This window comes from Manacus candei, unplaced genomic scaffold, assembly GCF_025592945.1.
Source record: "Manacus candei isolate 608988 ecotype Guabito, Panama unplaced genomic scaffold, ASM2559294v1 h1tg000046l, whole genome shotgun sequence".
Lineage (NCBI taxonomy): Eukaryota > Metazoa > Chordata > Aves > Passeriformes > Pipridae > Manacus > Manacus candei.
This window is the reverse complement of record NW_026138094.1, coordinates 14,197,379-14,225,124: the sequence shown is the minus strand read 5'-3', so window position 1 is coordinate 14,225,124 and position 27,746 is coordinate 14,197,379. Positions and strand designations below refer to the sequence as shown.

Genomic DNA, 27,746 nt, shown 5'->3' with positions numbered 1-27,746 from the left:
AATTCTCCATCTGTGGGAATAGGTTATGAATCCAAAGTCATTAGAAAGGGTCTGGGTTTACCCTTGGTGCTGTAAGCGGGAGCTCAGCTGTCAGTGACAGTGATGGATCCCCAAATACCTGCTTGTTGCAAGGCATTGCTGCCACCCCCAGAGGTTCCCTGGGCTGTGCAACAGCAGCTGGACCTGGGGATGCTGAAATGTGCCTCAGTTGTTAAAGGTTTGGGTTTTGCTTGGTCTGAGGTTTGTTTTAATGATTCCCTGGAGGTCTCTGCTGGTTGAGTTCACCCTGGGGGAGGTATGTGGCTATTTTTTGGCACTGGTGACGAGTGGTGCTCCTTTCAGGAACTGGGTTCCCATCAGTTCTCTGAAGCTGGTGACAAAGAGGAGAAACAAAATCCCTTCCTGAAGGCTGACTTTTCCATTTGCCCCCAGATGGAGGGGGCAGATCTTTGTGCATGCTCCAAGCCAGAGCTGAGTCCCTTCAGGGAGATCAGACCTGCATCAGACATGGTTCAGCATCCAGCCATCCCCAGAGTAGCACCCGGGAGCTTTTGGAGGCACAGCTGTGTTAGAGCAGGGAAGGAGGAAGGATTGCATATCCCTCTGGGCTGGAGATGGGCTCTTCAACACACATTTCCATGCCTTGGGAGCATTGTACATCCGTAGTCCCTTGTGGTTCTCTTCTCGATCCTCATCCAACAACTGGCAAGGGAAGGGCTGGAGCTGAACCTCGTGTCCTTGACAAGGTGCTCAGCCAGCCCTTTGCTGCACCAGGACAGCACTGAATTTTCCCTTGTGATCCAGTGCCGGGCTCTGCATCCTTATTCAGTCCCTAGTGTTTAGGGAAATCAGACATTCGTGGCAGTAAATTTTCCTTTGGGACATGAGTCCTCTGGGCTCCACCCTGCCAAAGCCAGCGGGGCTGCTCGTGGGCAGAGGTGCCGCTGTCGAACCTGCTCCTGAGCACTGCTATCGACATCTCCATCCCCTCCTCTGCGCGTCCCCGTGCACAGCAGTTTCCCGGCCGATGCTCCATTAGGGCATTCCAGGGACATTAGTTAACGAGGCTGGTTCTGAGCGCGCCGTCGGTGTTAATCTGGGCCGTCCCCGCCGCTGCAGAATTTGCATCTGGCCGGGATTGTGCATCTCTCAGCCCAGCTGCCTGCGCTGGATGAAAAGGGCAGCGCTTCCAGCTCCCGTCGCCAGCAATTCCTCTCGCAGTGACCGAGGGTGGCTCTCGCAGCTCCAGCCCCGCTGGACACGGCGCTGGGCTGTGGCTCCGGGTCCGTGCTGCCTCTCAGCGCTCCCCTGGCCGCCCTTCACCCGCACAAGTTCTCGCGAGCAGGCCACGCATCTGCATTAATTTAGATGGCTTAATGTGGGGAGCTCATCAGCTTGATTTCCCCCGTGGCTCTGGGAGTCAGCTGGGGCGCCGGGGCCTCCCATTAGCGGCCCAGCCCCGGTGCCAGATGGCGGGTGATGGCTTGCGGAGGCTCCGGAGCTGACGGGCCCCATTGTGTGAGAACACAAAAGCGAGCTAGCTGGGCTGGATGTTTTTTTCTTACCCCCTTTCTGCTTTCATTTTCCTTCAGCGCTGTCACCCTCACAGCTAATTCCTGCAGCTCTCTTTATTTATTTATTTTGTTTCGTGGTGGGGAGGGCTGTGAAGTTGCTGACGATGTTTTCCATGAGGATGCTCCTGCCTGGTGCCATATCTCACAGACTTTGCTATTCTCCTGTCTTTTACTCTGTGCCTGAATGTGCACGTGGGGTACACAGTCCCATGAGCACGCACACCCACGTGGAGTATCCTCTTGGACAATTTGGTCACATAAACAAGTCGTTAGGGTATCACAGTGGGTCTCCTGAGGGGCCATTATGTGCCACAAGGTTTTGTTAAGCTAGATTTAATCACCATCCTGAATATTTCACGTGTCCCAGCAGTTTTTTGGGTCTCTAACAGTCTGTGCTATGATCACCTGTTTGTTACCAAGTTGTCATCTCTCTAGTTAGTGCCAGAAAAGTGCCTGTTTTGGGGTGGAAGTGTTTTTTCTGGTGAAAATGCACATTTCAGGAGGAGGGAGAGGACTGATGCCCCAGGCTTGGTCCAGGATGGCCTGAGCATCCCTGCGGGGGCACCCTGAAGATCAGCCTTACAGAGCTTTGGCTCTGGTTTCCCCAATGTGCTGGGAAAACCGGGGCAGAGCTTGAGTTCAGAGCTCAAAGTCACTAAAAATGCCTCCCTGCAACCCCTCCATTCAGGTGCAGAGTTTGACCTCTACCTGCTCCCTAAAACCCACATTGCTTTTGCAGCGCCGCCACTCCTTAATATTTAGCATCACTCCAGTCCAGGCAGATTTCCACACTCATGTGTGCAGCCCAAACACTTAACAAACTGGAATTAAAATGAAATTTAATGCTGTTGGGGAGCGTAGGTGGCTAAATGTTGTTAACCCTGGCATCTGGATGGGGAATGCATCCGGGAAGCAAATGAGAACAGCAAGTGGATGAGCAGGGATAGGGACAGAGGAGTCCCAGGTAGTTGCAGGTCTGTCTGGCTGTCCCATCACTGAGAGTCTTTAAAGGCAAATAGTGATATTTAAATTTGGATTGTGTGGCTGCTTGAGAGTCCAGCCCGCCCTCTAACTCTTCCTCCTTCAGCAGGAGGTGCAGCACTGAGCCCTTCTCCAGGCTGGGCATCGGGTGCTGGGTTTCTTTTCAGCATCTCCTGTTGTCTTTTGTCCATAATGCTGAATTTTGCTGCCAGGGGTTGTTTGGTAGGATAGGTGGAGAAAGGTGGAGGGCGCAGGGGCTTGGTGCATTTGCAGAGGGCTTAGGTGGTGGGAGTCACAGGAGAATCTGTATCTCCTCATCAGGGAACCACTGCTTTGGGAGTCTGGCAGCCTGCCCACCTGACCTGCCCAAGTGCATTTCAGGATGCACAAACACAGGCAGAAGCACAAACATTTGGGTAAAATATTTTCAGATTCCGCAGTAGGAAATAACTCAGGGTCTTCCCACCTCTTCTCCTCCTGACAGATCGATAGAGCCCCTCCTTGTAGCCCTGCAAGCTGATAGTTATCCCATCCGGGAGCATCCCTCAGGAATTACGTTCTTCAAAGGCTTCCTGAGCCTCTCGGCCCTCGCCTCATGTTACCCAGGGTTTCTCGTCGTATCCTATTCCCATAAACAGTACCAATGGTCTTTGCAAAGAGAGGACAGACACCACCTGAGGTGACTGGTGTTTATCTAACCCATGATAAAAAAGCGAAAAAAAAAACCCCAAAACTGAAGCATATATCTGAATGCCTTAGCAAAGTGCTCCAAGCTGAAATTTTATTTTTCTTGACTGTTTGTTTTAACAATTCCCCACAGAAAGGACTTGGGTGTTTCTCCTTGCCAGTAAGAGATGCATATGCAAAATTCTGTATTTGGTTGTGGCACAGGACAGGACAGAGGTTGGATGATGGCACATCGCAATCCATGGGCACAGTGAGGTTGTCTTTCTACCACACAGAAACCTGCTCTTGTAAACCATCTCGTGCAGAAATGACGCCAGTGCAGCCTAATGTGGTGAGACTGTGGGTGCAGTAAAGTGCAGAGCCATGTGATGACCTCTCAAGAACTCAGTGTGCCTCCTCTTCCTGACAGTTTGCTTCCCTGACGTGATGCTCTGGGATGGTTTAGTGCTGGTGGTGATTGCACAGGCAGTGTTGTCCCACCAGCCACCACTTCCCGGCACGTGCCCGTGAGGATGTGCTGAGCCAGGAGCAGCACCACGGGGTGACAGGAGCGTTGTCTCCTTGACCCACCACTCTTCTCCTGCCACCTCTTTTCAACAAATCCTCAGAGGTAATGAGTTTAATTTGATAAACCAGGCCTGGGGTGAGGTGTCACGGTGGGTTTGGAAGATAAGCCTCGCTGCTTCTTATCAACAAGAAGCCAGTGCTCCCTGGAGAGCTGTGTTTTCTGGAATGTGTCCCTGCTCCTTGGGTTCAGTGATGGTCTGGTGATAGTGAGGAAGATAAAGATGGTGAGATTGGTGGTAACTATGGTATTACTTCCTTCCTCTGCGTGACCATCCTCCACATCCTTCTTATTTTTAACCATTCTCCTGTGTCCCCGCTTGTGTTTGTCTGTCAGTATGGTGACGTGTCTCCCAGTCGTATTTAGGATGCTGTGAGGTGTGGAGGGAGGAGAGAGGACTCTCTGTGGGTGCAGAGGTGCTTTTGGATAGAGGGGCTGCTTCACATGGACCCGGCATGGAATGTAAGCTCTCACCTTGTTGTGGGAGTGAGTATCTGGCTCACGGAATCCAGCCTATGTTACCACCTGTGCTGTATTATAGAATCATAGAATCCTAGAATGGCTTGGGTTGGAAGGGACCTTAAAGATCGTCTACTTCCACCCCTTTCCACCTTCTACTAGACCAGGTTGCTCCAAGCACCATCCAACCTGGCTTTGGACACTTCCAGGGATGGGACAGCCACAGCTTCTCTGGGCAACCTGTGCCAGGGCCTCCCCACCCTCCCAGGGAAGAGTTTCTTCCTATCATACGTGCACACGTACACACCCCACTGTGTGTACACTGACAGGCGATGCTGGGGTACAGACCCAAGTAGAACCATCCCAGCGGAGGCGCAGCAAAGGAGTTAACACTCGCTGGCTCGTGCACAGAAACACAATCCCCGTCTCCTCCGAGCTCCCGGAGAGAAATCGGTGAAAACATCAAACCGCACGTCCTGTACCGTGGGGCCGATTCGCCGGAGCTCTGAACTTTCTCTTTGAGGTGGTAATGGCTTGGCTGGCAGCCAGGAGCGGCAGCCGCCAACGGAAAGCGGGGACTTCCAGAGATAAGCTATTTTCAGCCAACGGGGCTTCTCGCCACGAAATAAATAGAAAAAAAGGACGAGCTCTACGTCTGCGGTCATGTGTCCCGCTTTCGTGGATTTGGCCTATTTTCTGAAGAATGGCTGTAATTCAGCTTGAATTTCCCCTGGATTGCTGCCAGCAAAATAGGAAGCTGTTGCTATTGCCAAGGAGCGAACAGGAGTTTATATATGTAACTCAGCCACAGGGATGGGATGACAGCTAACGGCTTAGCTGCTGCTAGGAGGAAAAGCAGACCTGGCAGGAACCTGGATTTTCTCAGGATCACGGTGGTTCAGTCCTTCCTACGTCTTTTATAGTAACACCTTCAATCTGGATTGGACAACGTCGGAACACAGTATCTGTGCTCAACACCAAGGGGATAGAAGCAGAGGAGCTTTCAGCATTTGGGAAATCCACCTGTATTTGAGTGAAAATCAGAGTTGAAATGGACAGAAAGGAGCTTTAAAGCAGTCCTTTGTAATGCTAACTCTGTGCCCCACTTGTTACAGGTCTATGCTGCAATCCTTTGGTTTCTTCTGTCTCCTTCCCCTGTGCACAGGCTGTGTTTTTCTCTTGCAATGGTGTGAGGCAGCTCCTCTGTGTCAGCAGATGGAAATCCACCTTTTTGTGATTACTTTTCTATTTGTGTAACTTCTTTAGTCAGCATAAGCACCATTCCCACCTCTATTTCATTCCTTAATATAGAAGGAGAGCAGTTTATCATGCTCGGCACAGAGTATGGACGTGGTGAAAGGCAGACTGTTCTGAAGGATTTGAACTTAATTTCCATCGGACAGAGAGACCGTTGTTTGGGGTACTCCCACAGCCGCCTTTCCCCCGTGCTCTGGCTGCCGTGGGCCCACAGGGAGCCTTTGCTTTGTGTCTTTGGGCAGCTCTTCCCCCTGTCTGGACTGTGTGTGCTGGGAGCTCTGCAAGTCTGTGATGTTTTAGAGTCTGAGGAATACAGCTGGGACTCAGACCTGCTGTGGGATGGGACACAATGCAGAGGTGTGTCTGGGTACCACAGAGTCCATCATCTCTGCCTGTTCTGTCACAAAGACCAGAGTGTCTCTCTGTGCTGTGCTTGGGTTTTTGCCAAGATACTTCGTGCCACACGTTGGACCACCAGATTTCACAGAATCACAGCTCAATTTTCCATGGACTTGGCTGTCCCAGCCATGCAGGAGCAGCGTGGTGATCGTGGCTCAGCAGCACTGAGTGCTCACTGAGCTCCCTTGCCCAGGCAAAGCTCTGACCGTGGCAGGGCTGACCCTGCTGCAGCAGAAGGGAAAATGAAGAGTGAATTACTGGCACTGGGGCTGTTTGCTGTCGGCCTGATAAAAATGGCACCTTGCCCAAGTCTTCTATAAATCACAGGTTCCATTCGGAAAGGAGTTTTCTGTGGTAATTAATGAGCCAGTATAAAGACATTAAATGGAGAATGTGTAGTGATAGAAAGGCTTGTCATTCACTGAGCCATCTTCCCCCATGTGAATAACCACGAGGGAACAAAGGCCAAACTCCTTATAGACTGAAGTGCACTATCTCTGATAGCTGGGAATGAAGTAATTCTCTGAAAATAACAAAGGCGCAATGAAATACATTAGTAAACTAATTACAAGAGAGCTGGTAAAAACAGATGCTGAAAATTTAAAGCTATTACTGGAATGATTGCTGGCAGAAAAATGGGGGCTGACAACAAAAAATTAAAAAATGCATCTCATTTAAAATTCATTAGCCTGTAAATCAGGACAGCTCCCTGTCTGAGAGCGAGGCTGATGGCATTTCCGTGGGCAGACGTGATGAAAAGCTTCCTTGCCTTCACCTTTTTTTCTGGATTCCACTGGTGCCTCCGGAGATGCCGAAACAAAGTGCGCGCTCGTTGGTGAGCACAGAAAAGCAGGGAAGCCGCTGGCTTTGCTCAGGGAGGTCTGAGCAGGGATGGTTCTACCCAGAGGCGTTGCGAGGGCTGTGGTGGAGCAGGATAACGCCTCGTGCTTGGTTGGCTCGCTGCCTCTCCGAGCTGATAAAAAGCAGGATTGCTCGTCCAGGCTCGATATCGGAAGGAGTTGGCTGCAAACAAAGTGGTCCAGGGCCAAAACCAGCTGTGTGGGAGCTTCCTCTTGTACCGTCTCCATCAATATTTGGGAGAGAGATGGAAAACATCGTTATTGTGCAACAAATCAAAATGGTAACTATGTAATTTGTCTTAATTGTGTGTGTCGGAGTAGGAAAAACACGAGGAGCTCTGGATGGGAATCTGGCAGGAGAGACCTGCCTGCTGGCAGTGTGCTGCATGCTTTGCTCTGCCCTCACCGAGCCAGCCTCTCCCAGAGGCTTGCGGGCAGCTTGCCCTTCATTTTCTCATTATTTCAGGGGTCTGCAGGGGCACTTGAGTGGGATAAATCATCAGCATTTTGCAAAGAGCGAACATGTGCTTCGGAGGAAAGTCCTGAAGAAGCTGTTGCTGTGGATGCAACAGGAGGGAACATCTTCTTGTGATGCTGGAGGGTGCCCTGCTTTGGGGGGGGGAGCCTTGTGTGATGCTGGGGTTTCTTAAAAAGTCACCCCACAAAACCAGAGGAGCCCTCTGTGGTGACTTACACCTCTGGGCAGGTGTCACAGCAGCCAGTGTTGCCCAGCCAAGATCACCCTCGGTGCTGGAACACTGTGCTGTTGACAGATAACTTCCTCCTGCACTACAGAATCACCAGCCCCATGTGCAGCCTGCCCAGGCAAATTAAGAGTTGTTTATGACATTTAATACTCCCCCTTCCCTCCAGCAGCAGGGCGGCAGGACCACAGGTTTGCCTTCACAAATGGTCGCCTCAGGATACACTAAATGCTGTCACGAGCCAGGGAGCAATTTCGTCTTGAAAAATTACTGCAATAGAGCTCCCTGATAAAGGTCTCTCCCAGCAATGCCTCCCTCTTCACCAGAAACTTCTTCTCTCCCTGAAACCAATTTGAGAGCGCTAAAGGGGCTGTTTATTAGTCAATTCCCCTGCAAAACAAGAGGGTGCTGGAAGATGAATAACCACCCTGGGCTGCCTGTTGTGCTGCTCTGCGTAGCAGGTGACACAGTGGGATGCTGCTGCCTGCTCTGAGCATGGAGGGAAGTGGTAAATTTGATCCATGGGATTGCCAAGATCCATCTTTCAAAGTGGTTTATAAGGAGCAGCGTTGCCTCGTGTGTAAAGTGTGCCACTGGTACTCCAGGGATGATGTTGGATTTGGGTTGTGACCATGGGTATCATTTTTTGCCTGCCTCTGAAGTGACCAGTAGGTTTGTTGGAAATGTCTGAGGATGCCCTGGTGGCTCCCATCGAGGGCGTTAGTGCCAATGCACGGGAACTCACTGCTCTTACTTCCAGGCTGGGATGATTTCTGGCTGCAGCCACATTGCAGGAGGTCTTGGATCTGAGCAGGCAACATTTGGGCAGTGCTGCTGCATGAGGGAGAGTGTGGTGAAGGCTAGATGCTCTCAGGGGTTTGTTCTGGCATTGGCAGCTCTGTCCCCCCCAAGTCATGACAACAACTGTGATAGGGTGTCAGATATTGGGGACACTCCCTGGCATGCTCTACTGGGACAGTGTGAGCACAGTCTCTCTCCAGCAGAGCAGCATTTTGTGAGCTTTATAGAAATTGTGAGGTTTTTCAGTATAAAGCAGCCTTTGGAGTTTTTAGCTCCTGTTCTTTTCCATGCATGATGTGGAGGCTGCATTTATCCGGACAAAAATCTTTCCCACTCATGGCAGAGTACCCCTGCATCAGCAACCGATGGTGCTGTAGTTATTTTTCCAATAAGTGAGCTATAATCAATACCATGAATATGCTAAATGTTCTTTAGGACTGGGAGATGGGCTTGGAGGTGTGTGATTGTGCAGGAGAGGCTGGGTGTGCTGGTGATGTGGAGCACATTCAATGGAGCCTCAGGAAGAGGAGTGGAGCTGCAGCACAGGCATTCAAAGATTTTCCAGGTGCCACACCAAGTCCCTGCAGGGACTATATCCATTGTCCTCCTCCCAGCCCTGGTCCTTTGCTTGTGCAGGGCGGGTAGAGCAACCAGGGACCCCTGAGGATGTTTCCTCCGACCCCTGCTCTGCGTGCAGTGGAGATGTGTTCATTACTTTCACAGGATATTTATCGTCTCCACACAGAAGCAGCCCCCACAGGGCTCTGTGCTTTTTTCTGTTTCTCAAAGCAACAAACCCAACAGTAAATCATGGGTCAGCAGCGTCCATCGGGGCCGTTCATTGCTGTGAGGTGGGGAGGTGACCTGGGCTGGATTTGGCTCACAGACATCTCACATGTTATGCAAAAAATTGAGAAGCCATAGTCCCAGATCAGGCAGCAATTTGCCTCCTGGTGGACTTGAGTCATAAGGTAGTAGATTTTTTTTTCCACTCTCCTCTTGTAAAATATCTGTTGCATGTTCCCTTCTGTGGGCAGCTGCTGTGTCCCACTGCAAGGCATTATCTTGGTTGTCTCTCTTTCATCCCTGTCCCAGGGGCATAGGGCAAGGGAAAACAACAGGCCAGGTGGAGATAGACTTTGTTCCTCAACCAGAGAAGTCCATCTGATGTGATATCTTCTCAACCTTGTTTAAATTATTCCACTCAACTTGGATTGCATGTGAAAACTAGAGACATGAGGATACAAAATGCAGAGAGGGCAGAGAGCCTGGGTCATCCTCCATCCTTGCTCTGAGTGATCCTGTCAGCTCCAGGGGGAGAAAACAACAGCCAAAGCAAAAGAGGAATGAGCATTTGTTTGCAAATATTCCAAATAAAAAGTGTGCAAGACTGACCTTCTTTCCCTGTTCATCTGTACACAGAGCGAGGTTGGGTTGTCCTCCCTCTCTCATCTCACCATGTATTTTGGTTCCTCTTAAATGAGCTGCATTCCTCCAAAAGGTTTTCCTTGCTTCAAACTCTCCTGAGTCTTGCAGCCCATTTTCTTTTGAGATCTGAGGCCCAGCGTGGACAATAGAGATTTGGGATTTTCCCCTGCTATGATTAGTGGGCAGGGGCAGGGAGGATTTTCTTCTGTGCTGGGAGAGGCACGGCTGCTCTTTAATATTTTCCCTCCTTTTCCAAAGCTGAGAGAAAGGCGATTTTTCTTCCCTTTAGATGTGAGCGGAGGGCCCCGCTCCTGCTACTCCTGGAGAATTAAATAGATAAATGGGCGGCGCTGTTGTTCACGCTTCACTATGCACAAAGCAACTTGCATTCAAAATTGGGCTCATGGCAGTTCAGCAACAACCTCGCACAAAAGCGTCATTAGACACGCAGGGCCGGCTCGCAGGCGCAGAGGCTGCTCTGCAGCTGGAGTAGCCACCGGGCTGGCGTGACGTGGCCTTTTATTTTAGCTTCATAAAAATGCAATTTTTAAAATTTAAAGGGAAAAAAAAATGTAGAGAAGGAAGATGCGGTGTCTTTTTTCTGAGAGACTTGGGAAGGCGCCGCTGTTGGAAGGCAGGGGGGAGAGAGGAGAGAGGATGGGATTTGTGGTGTCTACACGCCCCCCATCTTTTGTGCTGGCTCTTTCTTGCAGGAGAATCCTCCATTTCCAGAGTGTGGAAGGGACAAATGAGGGACCTGTGTTGGCAGAGCCTTCACCTGCTGACTTCTTTGAAAATATTCCCTGGCTGGTTACTAACTTAATGGTGAAGGTCTCCTAAGACAAGAGGGAATGGAAAATTTAATCCCTCTGCTTACCTTGGTGCTGGTGGCTCGCAGGGAAAACATTTGGGAAGGAGTTAGGTGCTCAGTAAATCTCACAGATCGTGAAGGTTGGTTCTGCTGGAGCTCTCAGCCTGATTTGAGAGTGGTTCAAGTTTGGGTTTAATTGACATGGTAGTCATGTTTTAGAAACAACTCTGACTTCTGGTCACCCGAGGGGAAATTCAATTTTTTAGTAAATAGGGAAATTCAGTATGAAAATCAACAGCTGTCGCCATCACTGGGGTGAAGCCAATCTTGGAAGGGGTCTACTTGCCTGTGGCTTGTTCTCTTGCACTGGGCAAATCATTTGCCTCCCAGATTTTCACTTTCCTCAGCTGTAAAGGAGCTAACAAAGCCTGCCCTTGGCAGGGGCATCTGGAGGCCCAGGTACTGGAGACACATCTCATAAAGCTCTTCTTCCTTATACCATATTAACTTTGAGGCATTTTAAGGTTTGAATTATACAGGTTGGTGGCAGAAACGTGAAGAAAGGGTCTTCACTTGAGGGCTGCTGTTTGTGGACTGTGTGTCATCCATGGTGGTGAGGATGCTCAGCTGTCCCCAGCATCCTTCTGTGTCAGAACCAACCTGGGTCTCTGTTTCCCCATAAGTAATTTAAAAGCAAAAGGCAATGTGATTGCAGAACTAGCTGGGCTTCCCAAAAGCTCTCCTAACACCATGCTTGGCACTGAACCTTTCAAGCGTTCCTCCTCTCCTTGTGCCTGCACAATGTTTGTGTTTTAATGATTCTAAAGGCCTGGGATTTGCTTTGACATACCAAGTTAATGTTTTCTTTTTCTATATCAAATCTGGGTCAATCTCTGGCTTAACACTGATGCTGTACTGAGCAAAAAAGGATTGGCCACTAATGGTTTCAATTTAGTTTTTTATGGAGTAGAGAAAATTTCACTCAATACTTATTTTCATTTTTATTCAGTTGGCCTTTCCACAGGGTCTGTTGGGATGGAGAGAGTGTTTGTGCTTTGATTAGAGCAGACCCCAGAATGAAACCTCTGTGAATATGGATGAGCTGTAAGAACTCACCTACACTGCATCCATAGGATGTGTCATCAGGGACTGCGTCCCAGTGGGGGTTAGGTGGTGGATGATCCCAAGCATGGGGTTCTTTTTAGGGAAGAGCCTCACTCTGATCCAGTCTCCTCCTAGGTCAGGATCCTATAACATGAGGGAAGAAGGGATGAGGAGTAACTCCTCTACCTCATGTGTCAGTGTGGTTGTAGACAGCTCAATCTGAACCTAGCCTTGGCCAACATCTTTTGGGAGGAGGCTCTCCCATGCCTGCAGTGTAGGAAGGCTACCAGGACCATTCCTCATCTGCTGTGAGCCCTTTTTTTTTCTCCCTGCCCTGTGCCAATCTCTGTGTACCGTGAGGTGAGGTGGAAGCAAAAGCACCAAGACACCACAGCTTGGAGTGTCAGTGTGGAGCAGTGAGTGTGCTTGTGATTTATGTTGTTTTTATGGCTTGATGACACCTGGAGATGGCAGAGGGAAGTTTGATGGGAACAGGGTGGCATTCACCCCCTCTGATGATGGTGAAAAGGGCCTGGGGCAGCACCAGTCCTGCCATTGGCACGTGGATGCTGTCTTGCTGGATAGCGGAGACCGCGGGCAGATGGATTAGAGAGAGCCTCCCCTCTTAGGAGCTCGCGGGTGAACATTGTGATTGCATGTATTTATTTTTAAAATTATTATGGCCATTAGCATAGAAATGAGCTGCAGCTCCCTGGCTGCTGGCCAACCCCACTCGGGCTGGCGCAGCTCCTCTCCATGGCAGCTGGAACAATAGTGCCCAGCGGATAACAGAGGTCCTGGCTCTCGCTGGGGAAAGACAAGTGACAAACAGGAGCAAAGCACTCTGCTCCATGAGTTTGTTACAATCAGGTGGGAGGCGTATAAAAACCTCACCTGGGTGGGCAGAGACTTAGCCTCTCCAAGCAATGCCCTGTAAAGCAGTTGAACTCCTATCCCTCTCCTCTCCTTCCACCTGGTGATTTATTCCCAGGCTGAAAACACCAGCTGATCACTTACGTGGAAGTTTTGTTGCTGTTTTACAAGGGACACTCCAAAAGTCTTTTGTTTCTGCAACTGTAAATAAACTCGTAAGCCTGTTTTAAAAATAGCATTTTGTAGCTCGGTGCATGAATTTTTAATGCATCTTCTGCAAACCAGCTGGTCTTGGCAAGGGTCACAGTGTTTCCTAGGCATTTAACATAAAACTGTGCTTCAAAGCCACATTATAGGGTCGTTGAAGAGTAATATTTTACTTAACATCCTCATAACTGAATTATTTATAACTTGCCATGTTTTATTCATGATAAATATTAATACTGGTGTCTTTAAGAGTAGAGGTTATTGCTGCAGTTTTACCTATAAGAGGTGATATTATTGAAATAAAGGAACGGCAGTGAATTCTGTAGCCAGCAGAGCGAAGTCTGTGCCGGGGTTGTTCTCATTCACACCTCCCTCTTCTTATCAACCCTGTCAGCCACTGAAAAACCTCAGCACTGAGCATCTGTACATTTGAAAGGAATTTTCCTGCAGGCATTTGAATCCCTCTTTTTTTTTTTTCTTTATTAAAGAAAATTTGCATCATTCTCATTAATTCTTGGATTCATTTTTTGGTGAGGGTTCATATGCTTTGGCTGCAAGACGCTCACCCTGGCCTGGGTCTTCTTGCAGGCTTCCTTGAGCTCTCCTGCTGCAAGCACCCCTGGATCCCCCATTTTTTGAAGCATCCCTTGCCACCTTGGAAGAGGGATCACCTGGTATGGGAGACCCCCACAGCAGCCTTTGGGCTCCTTCCCACATGGCTGAGTGCTCTGGGACATGATCAGTCTCATTTCAAGGCTAAATTTATGTGAATTGGGTAAATTGCCATTGCACCATTGGGCTCCATCTTTTACCAGAGAGGATAATTGCATTAGCTTTCATCCTGGGAAAGGGAAATACAATTTTCTCTGATCTTTCGCCTTGTGCTGGTGTGTTCCCATCTGGCCGGAGCATCGCGCAGCCACCCCTGATCCTGCTCCCATTGGTGCATCCCAATGTGGGGCTGGCTGCCCATCCCACCCTCATGGCTACAAACCCATCCCAACCCTATGGCCGTGCAGGACCAGGGCTTTGCTCCGTGTTGCTCCATCAGCTTAACAAATCTGCCGTCAGAGGGTGGAGAGCGGTGGTTGCGGGAGCAGCGCAGGTTAATGCAACACATATTTAATGTATGATTGCTAATGGCCATCTCCCATCTGCCTGAGCCCAACTGCAGTTTGCAGATGAATGATTAAGCTGCCCTGACACACAGGCAGCTTGTACCTTAGCAGAGCTACAGTCATTACACTTGATACATGTAAAAGGGGACGAGGCTTTCTTGATTGGGAGAAGGGTGTCATCGGGCTGGGGCGGTGAAGCAGAATCTCTCTTGGACTTTATTTTCTAGGATAATGTGAGAGATCTCCCCGTGGATGCAGCACTTTAAATGAATCATGAGCTAAAGAACCACTGGGATGTTTATTAGCTTCGAATATGTTTATTGCGGAGTCAACAGGCAGCACCTTCCAATTAATTAATAGTAATAATTATGGTATTATTTATGTAGCTCTAACAGCATGCCAGAGTCTTTCCACATGATGGTTGCAGCTGTGGCTGTGCTGGAGCAGGCTGGTCTGTATTTATCCTGCGTGGTGGGGTGTGTCATTCGCTGTTGGGTGGTCCCAACCCCAGAAGCCTCGCTTTGCTGAGCTCTTGGCAGCTGCTCTCTCTGTCAGCTGAACCCTGTTGCTCCACATCGAAGGGATGTGGCTGTTCCTTCTGCGGTACTGGAAGGCAGAGCATGCAATGAATGGGAGCACGTGCAAAGAGAGATGGAAATCAAGGGCTGTAGGTTTTACCAGGGTGTTGGAGAGCTCTCCTGGTCAAGGTATTTAAACAAAGTGAGTTCAGGAATCAAGCTGTGCACATCAGAAGGATATTTACAATGTACCTAAGACACTGGCAGCAACATAAAGAATGTACGTCTCTTTTCTGATGTAGGTCCAAAACCTGCTCAAGCTGTTGAGAATGACCTCTGATGCGTGCCAGTGCAGTGGCTGTGTATCTTGCTGGTCCCATAGACCTCACTGAGAACCATGTGGGTCATGGAGCATGGCCTCCTGTTCTGGTTGTGCAGAGGCAGGCAGATATCAAGAACTTGCCACTAGTCCTGTTTGTCCATGCAGAAGGTTAAGCTACAAACCAGCCTTCTGCTCTTGCATTACAATCCCATTTGCTAGCTCTGGGAAATTAGGGTGTTTCTAGGTCATGTGAAGGTGTTGACATCTTCCGGTTGTGGATCTCTCTTCACATGTGAATAATTTTGTCTCTCTTTTTGCCTTCCAGCGATGTCCGACTTCCACATCCACCCTCAGAACGCAGTGGTGGAGGAAGGTGGTGTAGCAAGATTCCAGTGCCAGATCCATGGCTTGCCTGAGCCGGTCATCCTATGGCATAAGAACAGCATGCCGGTCAACACAGACAACGAAAGGTAGGACATGTCCAGGCCATGTGCTGCTGGCCTTCTCCAGGTGCAAGGCAGTGGCCAGGCTTGCTATTGCTTTCACAGCTGTGCCCAGAGACAACTAACCTGGGCTGAGGATCTTGGCCAGTGTTTCTGCCGTGGAAGACTCTTTCCCTTAGTGTTGTGGCTTTTCTGGGCTTGCTCTGACCAAATACCATGCAGAAGTACTGGTATCTCCCAGGAGAGGTAGATAAAGCCCATTAGCTGATTTTGAAGATCTTGCACTGATCCTCCATGATCAACCCTCCTTCAGATTTGTTTTCCAGCTTGAAGAACCTGCCCAGCAGTCCTCAAAGAGCTGAGTAGCTTTGGCATCCATCATCCCTCCGTGGCTCCATTTTATGTAACTCATTCTGAGCCAGATCCATGACTTAGGACCTTCCATGTACTAAACTCTTGCAAGTGCTGAATTTCACTGTGGCTATTAGACTTTCCTTCCCAGGTGGACTCCCTTGTGTGTGGCAACTGCAGAGAGCATTCCATGGAACCATGGGCTGCCATATCCAAAGCAGTTCTCCTAAAGAGAAACTCCAGCTGCCTCCCTTCCCAGCCTAGACCCGGAGCAGCACGTCGCCACATCCTGTGTTTGACAGGCTCTCCCTTCGCATCGGAAACATCCCTCGTCAGGGTTTGATCCTCGGAGCGGCGTGGGACAGGTGGCAGGAAACGCGTGCTCTGTGCCGGCAGCCTCCAGGAATCCCAGCTGGAGCTCGGGAGCCGCACACCCGATGGCGGGAGACAATCGGTCACCGCACACCTCGATCGCGGATTGACGCCCGTGCCTTGGGAACAGGCAAAACCAGGAAACTGTAAATACTTTCCTGAAAGCCCCTATTCTTAAAAATGTCAGTTCTGCAACCAAATGTGTTTGGGTTCTTTGGAGGCAGGAGAAAACACGAGGGCTGGAACAATGCCTGACCTTTTCAGCGTGGCGGTGAACTTACAGTAGAAGGACCCAAGAGGCCCAAATCTGCTGTGGAAAACTGCAACTGTCAGGTTTTGTTTTTCCTTGCGTTTTTCATCTGAGTTTTTTTTAGCCCGGCACAGGGTTGATTTGTTAAGCTTGATCTCCTCTGAAGGATTCTTACTCATACAGGTGCTGAGCTGGGGATGTGGTAGAGCAGGATGACTGATCCGAGGTGGCATCAGCAGAAGTAAGGGTCAGAGAACAGGACCTGATGCCTTGTGGCATCCTGATGAGATGTAGCAGGACAGATGAAGTCCTCCATGCACCATTGATCCTTTGCATTTGATCTCGGGGACACAGATGTGGAGATGGTCAGAGATGTGGCAGGGACTTGAATGTGACTAGGACTTCTTTAATCCAAGGCTGAGTAACCCCAAGGCTGAGGAGCTCCAAGACCAAGAAGTCAAGACTTTTCTCCAACCCAGAGAGCTCCAAGCTGATCTCATCCCTGCTGGTTCTCCTCCAGGACAGGGACCTTGCCCAGGCCCTGGGGCTCATGGACTAGGAGCAGTTTTGCTACATTCGTGTCCTGATTTTGAACAGATTTGGCTTTTCGAAGGAGTAAAGTTACTGGGGAGGTTTTTTATTGTCAGCTCAGTAGATTAATCTCTGACACCAGAGCCTGGGTGATGAGAGTTGCTTCTCTAACTGAATTGGATTTCTGCATTAATCATGCCTGGTGCATTTCTGCGTATAAAGTGTATATAAATTTGTATGCCGAGTCTTGCACTCGGAGGCTTTGAAGGCAGGATAATAGCTTTGGAATTGAATCTTCTAATGCTGTGGGCAGATTGTTAACAAAAATGAGGGCTTCTTGTGGTATAATTCATCCAAAACAATGGGCATTTTAAAGTCCCAGAGAGATTGCAATCAACTTCGGGCCGTGTAAAACTGATTGCTGTCACGCCGCCACCGACACGGAGCCGCACGTTTGGAACCCGGCACGGGGAGCAGGTTATAGGCACTTAACCATATGCTGATATGGAAAAGATATTCTGCATCTTCCAGACGGAAATGGATTATTAACTCATCACGGTGTAATGGCTTACTACCAGCCAATTTAAACACGTGGTTGCCAAGCAACCTGTAATGTATGTGTACATGTATGTGTGTATGCACGCGTGATTTAAATGTACCCGTGTCTTAAAGATATGAAATATTTATTGATGTTTACATTTGCCCGCTCAGTGTTTATTTTAAACACGCCTTTTAATGCCTGTGAGGTTTCAAGGTCATGTGGATTTGAGAGCTGGACCTGGAGTGGGGAGTGTGGAGCACAGACTTCTCCTGATGCTTGTCCATGGTCTCTGTGCTGCAGCTGATGAGTGATAATTCCCACGTCATGATAAATCCCATGTCACCTGTGTTCATGTGAAAATGCACTGCCAGAGCTTTTCCACAGGTTAAATAGGAAGCATTTACTTTGTAGCCTCCCAGCAAAAGTCATCATTTCTCAAGGATGCAGCAGGAGATAAAGAAAGGGAACATACCCCCCTTAAAGAAGACCAGAGGCTCATGTATCTATAAAAGTACTGATGCAGTGACAGGCATGGGCTTGACCTGCGGGGACCACATGCCTTGGTGTGTTGGCACCTCCGCACTGGGATGTGGGAGCCAGCCTGCCTCACCTGGATGGGAGTGCAGCCTGCTGTCACATCGTGCCCTGCTTTGCAAGCTTTTGTTTCTGCTTTTCTCCTCCCACAGGTACACACTGCTTCCCAAGGGGGTTCTCCAGATAACGGGACTGAGAGCAGAAGACAGTGGGATATTTCACTGCGTTGCCACCAATATCGCTAATGTGAAGTTCAGCCGGGAGGCCCGACTCACCGTGTCAGGTTAGTACCAACTACACTGTCCTGGCTGCCTCTCTGTCTTCTTTCCGCTGCTGTTCTGAACCAGGACAGTCTGGGAGAGCTGCAGGCTGACAGCACTGAGAGGCATTCCTCTGTCCAGTCGTAACACCTCCTGTGTTCTGGATTGTCATTAGTTCCTGCCAGATCAGTCCATTTGATAGCAGATAAATCTGTCTCTTTGCCTGTAAATTAGTGCCAGTTTCTGGATAGAAGGAGGACAGTGAGGAAATTGAGTTACAGCAACTTTACATTAAATAAATTCTTTTGGAAACATGGACGATTCATCATTTCCTTATGAGACCTGCCCACTCTGGAAGTAATTGCAGCACACAGGGTGATCAATTCTTTATCTAATGAGGGAATTGTAGGCTATTAGCATTGCATGGACTGAAGCAGCCTAACCTTCCGTTGGAAGATGAGAAGGAGAAATCCTGAGCACCCCAGGCTGAGTTTTGACTTGGTTCTTTATCCGCATTTGAAGTCAGTGAATGAAATAGGTTTTCACCTCAGAAAGCTTCAGCTGAGGAAATACTGGTGCCTTATGGTCTCCTCCCCGCAAAAAAGGCCAAAATCACATACTTGCTGTTTGGCTTCTTGCTGCCCAAGGTGGGGTGTGACGATCAAGCAACCAGGAGTGAATGACACCTTTGTGCCCTGTTAGAAATGCCTTTCATCTGTTCAACATCCTTGTATGAAAACAGGACAACTTCCTTCTCCTGGATGTCAGGGCACTTGGGAGGTACCTTCAGGGAAGATAAAAGTGCCAAAGAAGTAGTCACTGCAAATTGTGGCTGTGTCCTGCTGGCAGGGTGAGCTCTGAGATACAGGACTCCAAGTCAGAACCCCCCTAAGATTCTGGGTACCCACTGTGCTCCCCTGTGACAACAGTGGTGACACATCCGTGGCTCTCCAGTGGGAGACATTCCAAATTCCCTGTGGAAATGTAGATTACATCTTTGGAGATAAGAGGCAAGGGAAATCTGCACAGGACTGGTTGGGTGTGTGCTTCTCTTTGAGCTTGTTTTATGTGCAGCAAAAGGTCTTTCCCTCGAGCTGCAATCCTCCTGTCCATCAGATATACATAATTGCTGATACCCAGGCTTGTCAGCCTACAGTCACATCTCACAGCTCCCCATCACCCTCCAAAACGCTGCCTGGCCAGTGGTTCTGGAGCAGAGACTTAACACCTCTACTGAGTGTCGGATGAGCCTCTGCCAGCAGTGAAAAAGCTGCATGTGTGAAATGGGGTGAAGCTGAGGGAAGAGTGATGCTGTGTGTATCAACTCTGACGGGCAAAGAAAGCAGGTTAACTGGTTCTGAAAGACCTGGGAGCTTTTGGTGCCTGTTACTTATCTGTTTTCTTGATCTATTTGAACAGTAGCCACGTGGAGGGAAAAAAGAACAGTAAATTATCGACGTGGTGAAGTTCTTTGTGTCAGTTTACTGGCCTGAGTTATTATTTCTCGCAGGGCAGAAAGCACTAGTTGTTCTCATCTGACCATCCCTCATTTCAGATGGATATTTTCCAGGTTTCCTGTCTGTGAAACATTTGTGGTTTTTTTTCTCTTCCTTAAAGCAGTTGGATGATGGATACAGGCACCATGTATAAGTGTCTGTTGAAGGGTTTGGATCATGCTTCAATGCCTGCATGTCAGCAGAGCTGCTGTAATGGGACATTTGCATGAAAAACCCGTTGCAGTGGGTTAAACCTCCATGGAAAAGGTTTGTGCTCTGCGGTGTTTGCTAAGAGCACACAAATATCTGTTAGACCAGGACAGCAGGTATGTGTTAGCATGTGAACCCCAGGCTTTGGCACAGCAGCAGAGGCTGTGGTGAACCACAGAGGTGGCACAGAGACGTTGTTTCACTGGTGTGGGTGTTGTGTCAGTAAATACTGAGCTAATGGGTGCTGTGCATGTGGAGTTTGACATGGTGGGGTAAACCAGTATTCTTGCAAATCTTTGTGTCACCTCCCACTTGTGTCACGGGGTGAAGGGAATGGTTCTCTCTGCTCTTCATCACGGCAGGAGGGCTCCCTCTTTTCCTAAGAGGGCAGCAACTTCAGCCATTGCTTCACCCAGAGAGAAGCACTAAGTCTGCCTGCCTGGGGTTTCCAACCAAGCCCTGACTGGGGAGAGAGGAGGGAGAGGATGAAGATGGGCTCTGGAAGGCTGTGTGCCCTGCAGGGCACTGCCACACCCTGGTTGGAGAGGAAGAGGAGGGTGGCTGCCTGTGGGGGATGAAGGAGCCTGCTTGAAGTGCTTTCCCTCCTCTCCCTGGTTGCAGGGCTGCTGGCAGCGAGTGATGTGGGGATGTCTTCCAGTCCTGCTGATTGATTATTTTCAAGTGCCTGCTTAGCAGAGCTGCTCCCGAGGGGCTGCCTGCCTCTCTGTGCTGACACCTTCCCAGTGTGAGCTGCATCTCTCTCTGCTGCTGTCCTTTTGATCAAGATCTGGCAGGCGACGCTCCCGTCCCTGCTGGAGTGCCTGTCACTGCTGGCGGTGCCGGGGACCTCCCAGTCCTCACCTCGATTGCTGCTGGTGGAGTCCCTGGGGACCACGGGCATCATTAGAGCCTTTTTCCCTTTCAGAATAAATCCCCCCTGGGCTGCCCTGACCCCTGTTGTGCTCCAGCAGCGCTCCCCTGCCACGAGTCCCTCGTTTTGTCACTCCTTCCTCCCCAACCCTGCATCAAAGGGCTGTTCTGGTTGTAGAAGGAAACCTCCTCCTTGATGGTGGGGCATGGTCGGCCCCTGTGCATGGTGCTGATGTCTGACTGCAGCATCCCTGCTGGATCACTGTCCCATCTGCCCCTGGAACTGGCACTGTCATAGGCATTGGGCTCAGCAGCAAAGCTACAGAATCATTCCATGGCCTTTGCAGGAGAAGGTGAGCAGCAGTGCCACTTCCAGAGCTGGGCAGGGTTTGCCCAGACTCAGGGAGCTGAGCCCACACCCCAAAACCTGAATGTCTGCTTAGGACTCAGAGTATAAATCAGAGTGAGATTATTAAAACACTTTATTGTCAGAATAGTGTGTTTTATAAATTCTTCTTTGATCTCAACTCCCGTTTGCTGATATTCTTGGGTGACCTTGGACAATTCATTTCATTTCTCTGTGTTTTGAAATATTGAAATCGCTATATAATACGCTGATAATACCGTATTATTCTAAGCGTGAACATTTAGTATTGTGATTTAGAACAATAAATCTACATGGGTTTTAAAGGCACTCTGAGGTACTGAGGGGAAGGTATTGTTTTTCGGATCTCTCGGGGTTAACCAGCCGGTCATATGAATTTATTGTGCATTCTGGTTCTCATCAAAAAATCTGCATTTTATGGCTTGCAGTGAAATGCATTTAGTGAGAAAGTCAGCTCTTAAGTCACACTGACACGGTGATTTTTCTTGGATTTTACCCATTTACACACAAGCTCGGAGTCACTTTATCGCTCCCTGTTTAGCTCCTGTAGGAACAATTAACAGACGAGGTGCTCTGATCCATGTTTGCCCTTGGACCACTGTGAAATCCCCCTGCTACACCCTGAGCTGCTGAGAAATGATAACACTCGGAAGTGCAGGAAGAAAAGAATGTTTTTCTTGGAGAAAAGCCCCTGCAGATATTTTTTGGTGGATCACTTCTCTTTAACAAGCTTTTTGGACATTGGAAAGTCCACGGAGAGGAGTCAGTGTGAGATGATCCCTACGGCAGAGCCCAGTCAGGGGCTGTGCTCCCCAGCCCTCCCTGTTTCCCTCTCCTGCTTGGGGGCACACGACCAGCACAAGTATTTCTCTCCACAGGTGTACAGAGCTTTCTTGCCAGCAGCAGCTGTCAGATTGATGGAATTCCTTAAACACTGCTTGACCTCAGCATTTCTGGAGTGTAACCCAGCTCTCATCGGAGATGGGGAGAAAGACTAATGCACAGGTTTTCAGTGTTCCTGTTTGCTGATGGAGAACTGAGAATATCCATTGGTTTTCCTGCTCTCGTGCTCCCAACAAATGGGAGTAAAGGCTGCAGGGACATTTGGCCCAGGGATAAGGCACTTTTTAAGGACTCAGAAGATTTGGGTTCAGCTGTGGTATTCCTGACACAGGATGGTGGTTTTGTCCCATTGTCTTGTCCTGTCTAGTGAAAAGTCCTGTACCTGGATTTTATTTTATTATAAATCTGTGCATCATCTTGTGTGATGGGTTTCATTCTTGGTTGCTGCCACTTGGTGCTACTGTAGTGCAAATAAATGATTAGTCATTGTGTTGTGAGCAGTGAATGTGTCACAGTTAGAGGAATGGGATGCATCCTCTCCCTGCAGGAAAATGGCAGGGAAATAACAGCCCCATGGGCTGCAAGCATCAGAGGAGCATCACCTCTCAAAAAGATCCTCAGCAGGAGTCAGGGACTGGCACCTCCATCACTCTGTGTCCCAGGACAGGGCTTTTGGAGCAAATGACAGCCAGCAGCAAGAGAGGCTGCTCACAGAGACAGATTTAGGCATTGTGGACTGCATGGATTACTTTATGGCTTGAGATGCTGAAAGATAAAGCAATTCTTTCATTTATTTGCATTCCTGCTGTCCTGTATCTTGTGTCCTCCCTATATACCATGGTTTTCCTGCACATCTGCTCTCTGCAGTTCACAGTGCAGTCCCTTCTTTACTCTGCTGATATCCCTGTGTTAACAGGGCTGTTTGTGGCTGGTCAGTTGGCTCAGGGGTTTCCCCAGGAATATCAATGCACACTTAAAACATGTTCAGACTGTCATGCAAACATCGTGCTCCTTTTGTTTCAGGTGCATCTCAAATTTATTGAGGATTACACCAGCCACATCATTTACAGTTCTAGAGTGGTTTGGGTTGGAAAGGACCTTAAAGATAATCTTGTTCCAGCCCCCTGTCATGGGCAGGGACACCTTCCACTATCCCAGGTTGCTCCAACCCCCATCCAATCTGGCCTTGGACGCATCCAGGGGTGGGGCAGCCACAGCTTCTCTGGGCAGCTTGTGCCAGTGCCTCACCACCTTCACAGCAAAGAATTTCTTATGTATATCTAACCCAAATTTCCCCTCTTTCAATTTGATCCCATTACTCCTTGTCCTTTCACTGCACTTCCTGATGGAAGAGGATGTGTGCTTAGAAGAGATGTACTTAAAGGATGCGTGAAGTCCTCTATGTTTCCTTTAAACAAGAGATAATCAGATGCCTTTTAACAATGATTCTGTCCTTGCAGGCTCTCACTCCACCGTTTACAAGGACCCGATGATTCTCGTGGGGCCGGAGAACCTCACGCTGACAGTGCACCAGACCGCTGTGCTGGAGTGCATCGCCACGGGCAACCCCCGGCCCATCGTCTCCTGGAGCCGCCTCGGTAAGCCCTGGGGTCACTGGGATTTCCTCCTGCTCCTCCTCCCCAGAGCCATCATGTGGGAAATAGGTAGATGCCACTGACTATTTTATACAACAAGTGATTCACCCTCTCCCTTCCCGCTAAAGCTAATTGTAGGCTTGAAGTGCTTTTTATCCTCATGTCTACACTGGTTTTTCTCTCTGCCAAGATCCTGTTTTCAGCTGTTACAGAAGTGGGTTGGTTAAACCTGTAAATGTTTCTTGAAAGGTGATAATTTTATCTTTTCTCAAGTGACAGCATCTTCTGCTGCTGCATCAAAAACATCACCACTGTTGGCCTAGAGAAGCAAAATCATACACAAACACATATTTCACGTAAAAAGAGACTTGAAAGAAACTTGCTACCTGTTCAGGGAGTTTTAAAACCATTTTGAGGGAAAGAGAGTGTTTAAAGTAGTGTGTCTGAAGCTCTGAAAAAAACAAATGCTTGCTGCTGGGGTCCGTGATATGTTTTTAAATCAGTGTGGAAACCAGAGATAGCGTCAGATGGCATCATGCAAACGATGAAGAGCAAAGGGCTGTGTTTCTCCAAGGGTTGTTTTAGGTTCTAACTTTGTGATAGTAGCTTGGAACCTATTTTGCTCGGAGCAGCACTTCCATTGCCCTACAGAAACCTGTGCTGAGCAAAGAGCTGATAGATTTTGCTTTATCTTCCAGAGCTTGTAACTCTGCCTGTGCGCGCGGTATTGGGTTGGGTTCACTTAGTGTTTCCCAAGCCCTCGTGGTCCACAAGTGATGTTGTTTTTGGGATGCTCATCTCCCCTTGTTCCCCAAGGTGGCTGTGAAGCACGAACAGGGTAATTCTGTCTTGTGCTGCTGTGCTGGATGTGGGACTTCACCTCTGTGGCTCTCCAAGGGCCAGGGTCCAGCTCATGGGCAGGGTGACTTCCCACTCCAGACTTGCCTGACAGGGAATGAGGACATGTATCCAGAATCAATTGCATGATTTTTCTGTGTTTGCCCTTCTGCTTGCATCCTCTGATGGCATGTAAAATCAGCCTGTCTCTGCCACTAGCTGCTTTTTTTGCCTCTGGAACCATAAGTATCAGATTGATGCTGTTTTAAAGATTCCCCAGACACGCTGTATCACTGGTTTGGTTCTCTTGGACACAAGGCAGCTCTACGTTAGCGCTCAACTATAATAAACTACTTTATAATTGCCTTAATTATAAGTGCTTATTACCTTCTTCAAAACACTTGTCTCCATAGAGCAGTGCAATAATGAAGATGTAATAGCACTGTGTGATGTTTGTCTGGATGGTCTGAGCTCAGCCTTGCCTTCCACCAAAAATAAATACCCACTCCACGCAGCACTGGGGCAGAATGAGAGCTACTGAATGGGAAACAGATCCTGTTATTTTCCCTCCCCTTCAGCAGGAATGGTTCCTGTCCAAAGCATCACGAGGTCTTGTTAATATGACACAGATCTCGACAGTGATGTGGCACATGAACAGGCTCTCTGATGACTCGGTGGGTTTGTCATCTCTTTGTAGCCATTTCGGAAGCACTTTCATGTCTCTGTGTCTGTGTGATCAGGAGGACGGAGAGGGGTTTATTCTGGACAGGGAGATCCTAAGAGTATCTGTCATCTCTGGCTTCCTCCCATGGGGAGGTCTTCCTGAAGTTCCTCCTACAGAGCCAGTTTAGCTCTAGATAACCAGTTAATTGCACAGAATCGTTAGGGTTGGAAGAGATCTCTGGAGATCACCTAGTCCAAGCCCCCTGCCAAGGCAGGAATTTACTCAGCTTAGGAAAAAACCCACTTTTAATCCGTTCCCAGGATTAAAAAAATCCATGGCCACGAAGTCTTAGAGAGATGCAGCTGATTTAGCAATAGACCTGACTTAATTTAAACCAAAAAAGTCAATTCTATGTGAACACCTTTCTTGCCTGGTCAAAGTAAAGAAGAGCTGTGGCATTGCCATTGTGCTGGGCTTTGCACAGGGCACGCTGCTGTTTTGGAGTCTCTCTCTGATCTCCTTTGCTCACAGTTTTGACATTGTGGCATTTCTGTCAAAAAGGAGCAAAAGAACAATTTTGCTTTCACAGCTTTCTGGTACAGGGGAAAGCAAGCCATAAACACCATTTGCACTTTTTGCTTTGGCTTTGCTAAAAAACCTGGCTGGTTTTCAGTGGGAAAGGCAGCTATATTTTGCTTGAAGGGAATCATTCAAATTCTGGGCCAGTTTTTGAGTGTCGCACAATCAATTTTGAATTTAATTTCCTTGGGAATATGTTGTAGCCCCCTGACCACAAACAGAATTCCTGTGTCTTGCCGTGCATGAAATGTCAACATTCGTTAGAGAGCAGGCTCTGAGAAAGATGTAAAATCATTAAGGGTTTGTTCAGGGAAGATAGGGCTTTTCCTTTCAGAGCTAAGCACTTCAGGCTTGGACCTGTATGTGTGCACAAATGAATATCCTGGGCACTTACTGCAAAGCCTTTTGAATGAACGACGATTTTAATGTATCCTTACCCTTTAACTGACAGGCCACTGAGCTGGCCTCCATAAAAGGTACCAAGGCAGAATAATAAACTATTTAGAGAGATATAGAAAAGTGAGGCGAGAAAGAAAGGACAGTGATTATCTGATAGCGTTATACAGAAGTTGTCAGAAAGGGCCGCACAATGGGAAGGAAATTACTAAAGAGGGAGCCATTCAAGAAGTAAACTATACAACAATTGTAGGAGCCAATTAATTGGTAACTTATTGGACACAGAAGCTTGCAATAGATGGCTGACTGGTTGACAGGAGCACCGTTCCCGTAAGTGTTTAGAAATAATAGAGTAAATTTCACCACTTCACACACTGAATAGTCAACTGTTGCAATGTACTCTAAATATGCTAATCCACAGTGCCCAGTGTCCGCCCGAGCAGGAGACCCATGTGTCTAAAAAGTGGAAGGCTACTATGACACAATACAAAGAATTCACAAAAGACCTAAATGATCAACATTAGAAAGTTGTTACTTTCTTTCTACTTGCTACTTATCAAAGAAAGGCGTTCGTGTTGTTGCATATTCATATCGCCTGGCACGTTTTAAGGGGGCTCTGTAATTGGTGCCGGTGTGCCAATCACCCGGCTAGCAGGCGGAGAATGGGCTCCAGAAAGCATCACATACACCTTGGAAAAATAAATAATGCGGCTCCCAAACCGCAGGCGTCTTTCATCCAGACTCCATCCCACCAGGAAACATGGAAGTACCTAAAGGAAGGCCTGGAGAGGGAGATTTTGCAAGGGTGTGTGGTGATAGGACAAGGGAGAATGGCTTTAAGCTGAAAGAGAGTAGATTTATTTTGGATATCAGGAAGAAATTCTTCCCTCTGAGGGCGGGGAGGGCCTGGCACAGATTACCCAGAGAAGCTGTGGCTGCCCCATCCCTGGAAGTGTCCAAGGCCAGGTTGGACAGGGCTCGGAGCAACCTGGGATAGTGGAAGGTGTCCCTGCCCATGGCAGAGAGGTTGGAACTGGATGGTCTTTAAGGTCCCTTCCAACCCAAACCATTTTATGATTCTGTGAAGTCTCTGCTAGGCTGTAGTTGGAACATCTTTTGCAAGCATCTCCCATTTGGAGAATGGTCTCCTTTATTGGGGTCTGTCTGCTCTTCCCAACAGCTGAACCTCCCCCTTCTGTCCTCATCAACTGAGCATCGACAGAGAGAATCTGTGTGACATTTCCACACAGACTGGCTTTTTTTCAGCCCTCAAATTTTCTGCTTTTGACTTCATAAAAAGAAGTAGAAGGTCACATTAAATGAGCAGTGGTTTCAAGCCTTCATGGGTCCCGAGAGCTTTGGGAACTGAGCGAGTGTTAGCTTTTGCAGTCTTTCAGCTCTCCTCCATGGAGACATGACTTGGTGATGGCAAGTGATGCTGGGATTCACAGGGTTGGGATTGGTTGATCCAAGCCACTCTTCAGGTCTCTGTGGAAAGAAAACAGGGTTAAAATAAATAACAACCTTTGCAAAGCAGGTGTGAGATTAAGTCCCTCAGCACAGCAGTTCTGCAAAGTGCTGAGCTTTCAGGATGCAAGGAATTTCTTGGGTAAACACTCTGTATTATTTATATGTGTTGTCACTGTTGCTAAGTTGGACTAGATATTAGCTGAAGACTTTCTAACTGACTGCAGGACAGCTCAGGCTGAGTGAGGCACAGTAGAGTGAGAAGGATGGAGTAGGCTGGGAAAGTAGAAGTATTTCTGCAGAAGCCCTTTTCAGTGCTCTTTGGAAGGGAGGAGTTGAGTGAGAGGTGTCTGGGATGATCTGGCAGTGGTCTTTGCTGGCTGTTAGAGGTGGTCACACTCTCTGACCCAAATGGCAGATCCCTGAGGTTTCTGAGCTTGGAGAGCTTTGTCCT

The 27,746-nt window shown here is 48.6% G+C and overlaps 1 protein-coding gene across 1 annotated transcript in view; it reads left to right on the top strand.

The window, feature by feature from the left end:
- The window catches only part of IGDCC3 (immunoglobulin superfamily DCC subclass member 3), a 97,095-nt gene that overhangs the window by 41,844 nt on the left and 27,505 nt on the right, over nucleotides 1-27,746 (top strand). The window contains exons 3-5 of the mRNA XM_051797183.1: nucleotides 14,994-15,138; nucleotides 17,843-17,973; nucleotides 23,215-23,352. Coding sequence (XP_051653143.1) covers nucleotides 14,994-15,138; nucleotides 17,843-17,973; nucleotides 23,215-23,352 — 414 coding nt within the window. The remainder of the gene's footprint in view (nucleotides 1-14,993; nucleotides 15,139-17,842; nucleotides 17,974-23,214; nucleotides 23,353-27,746) is intronic.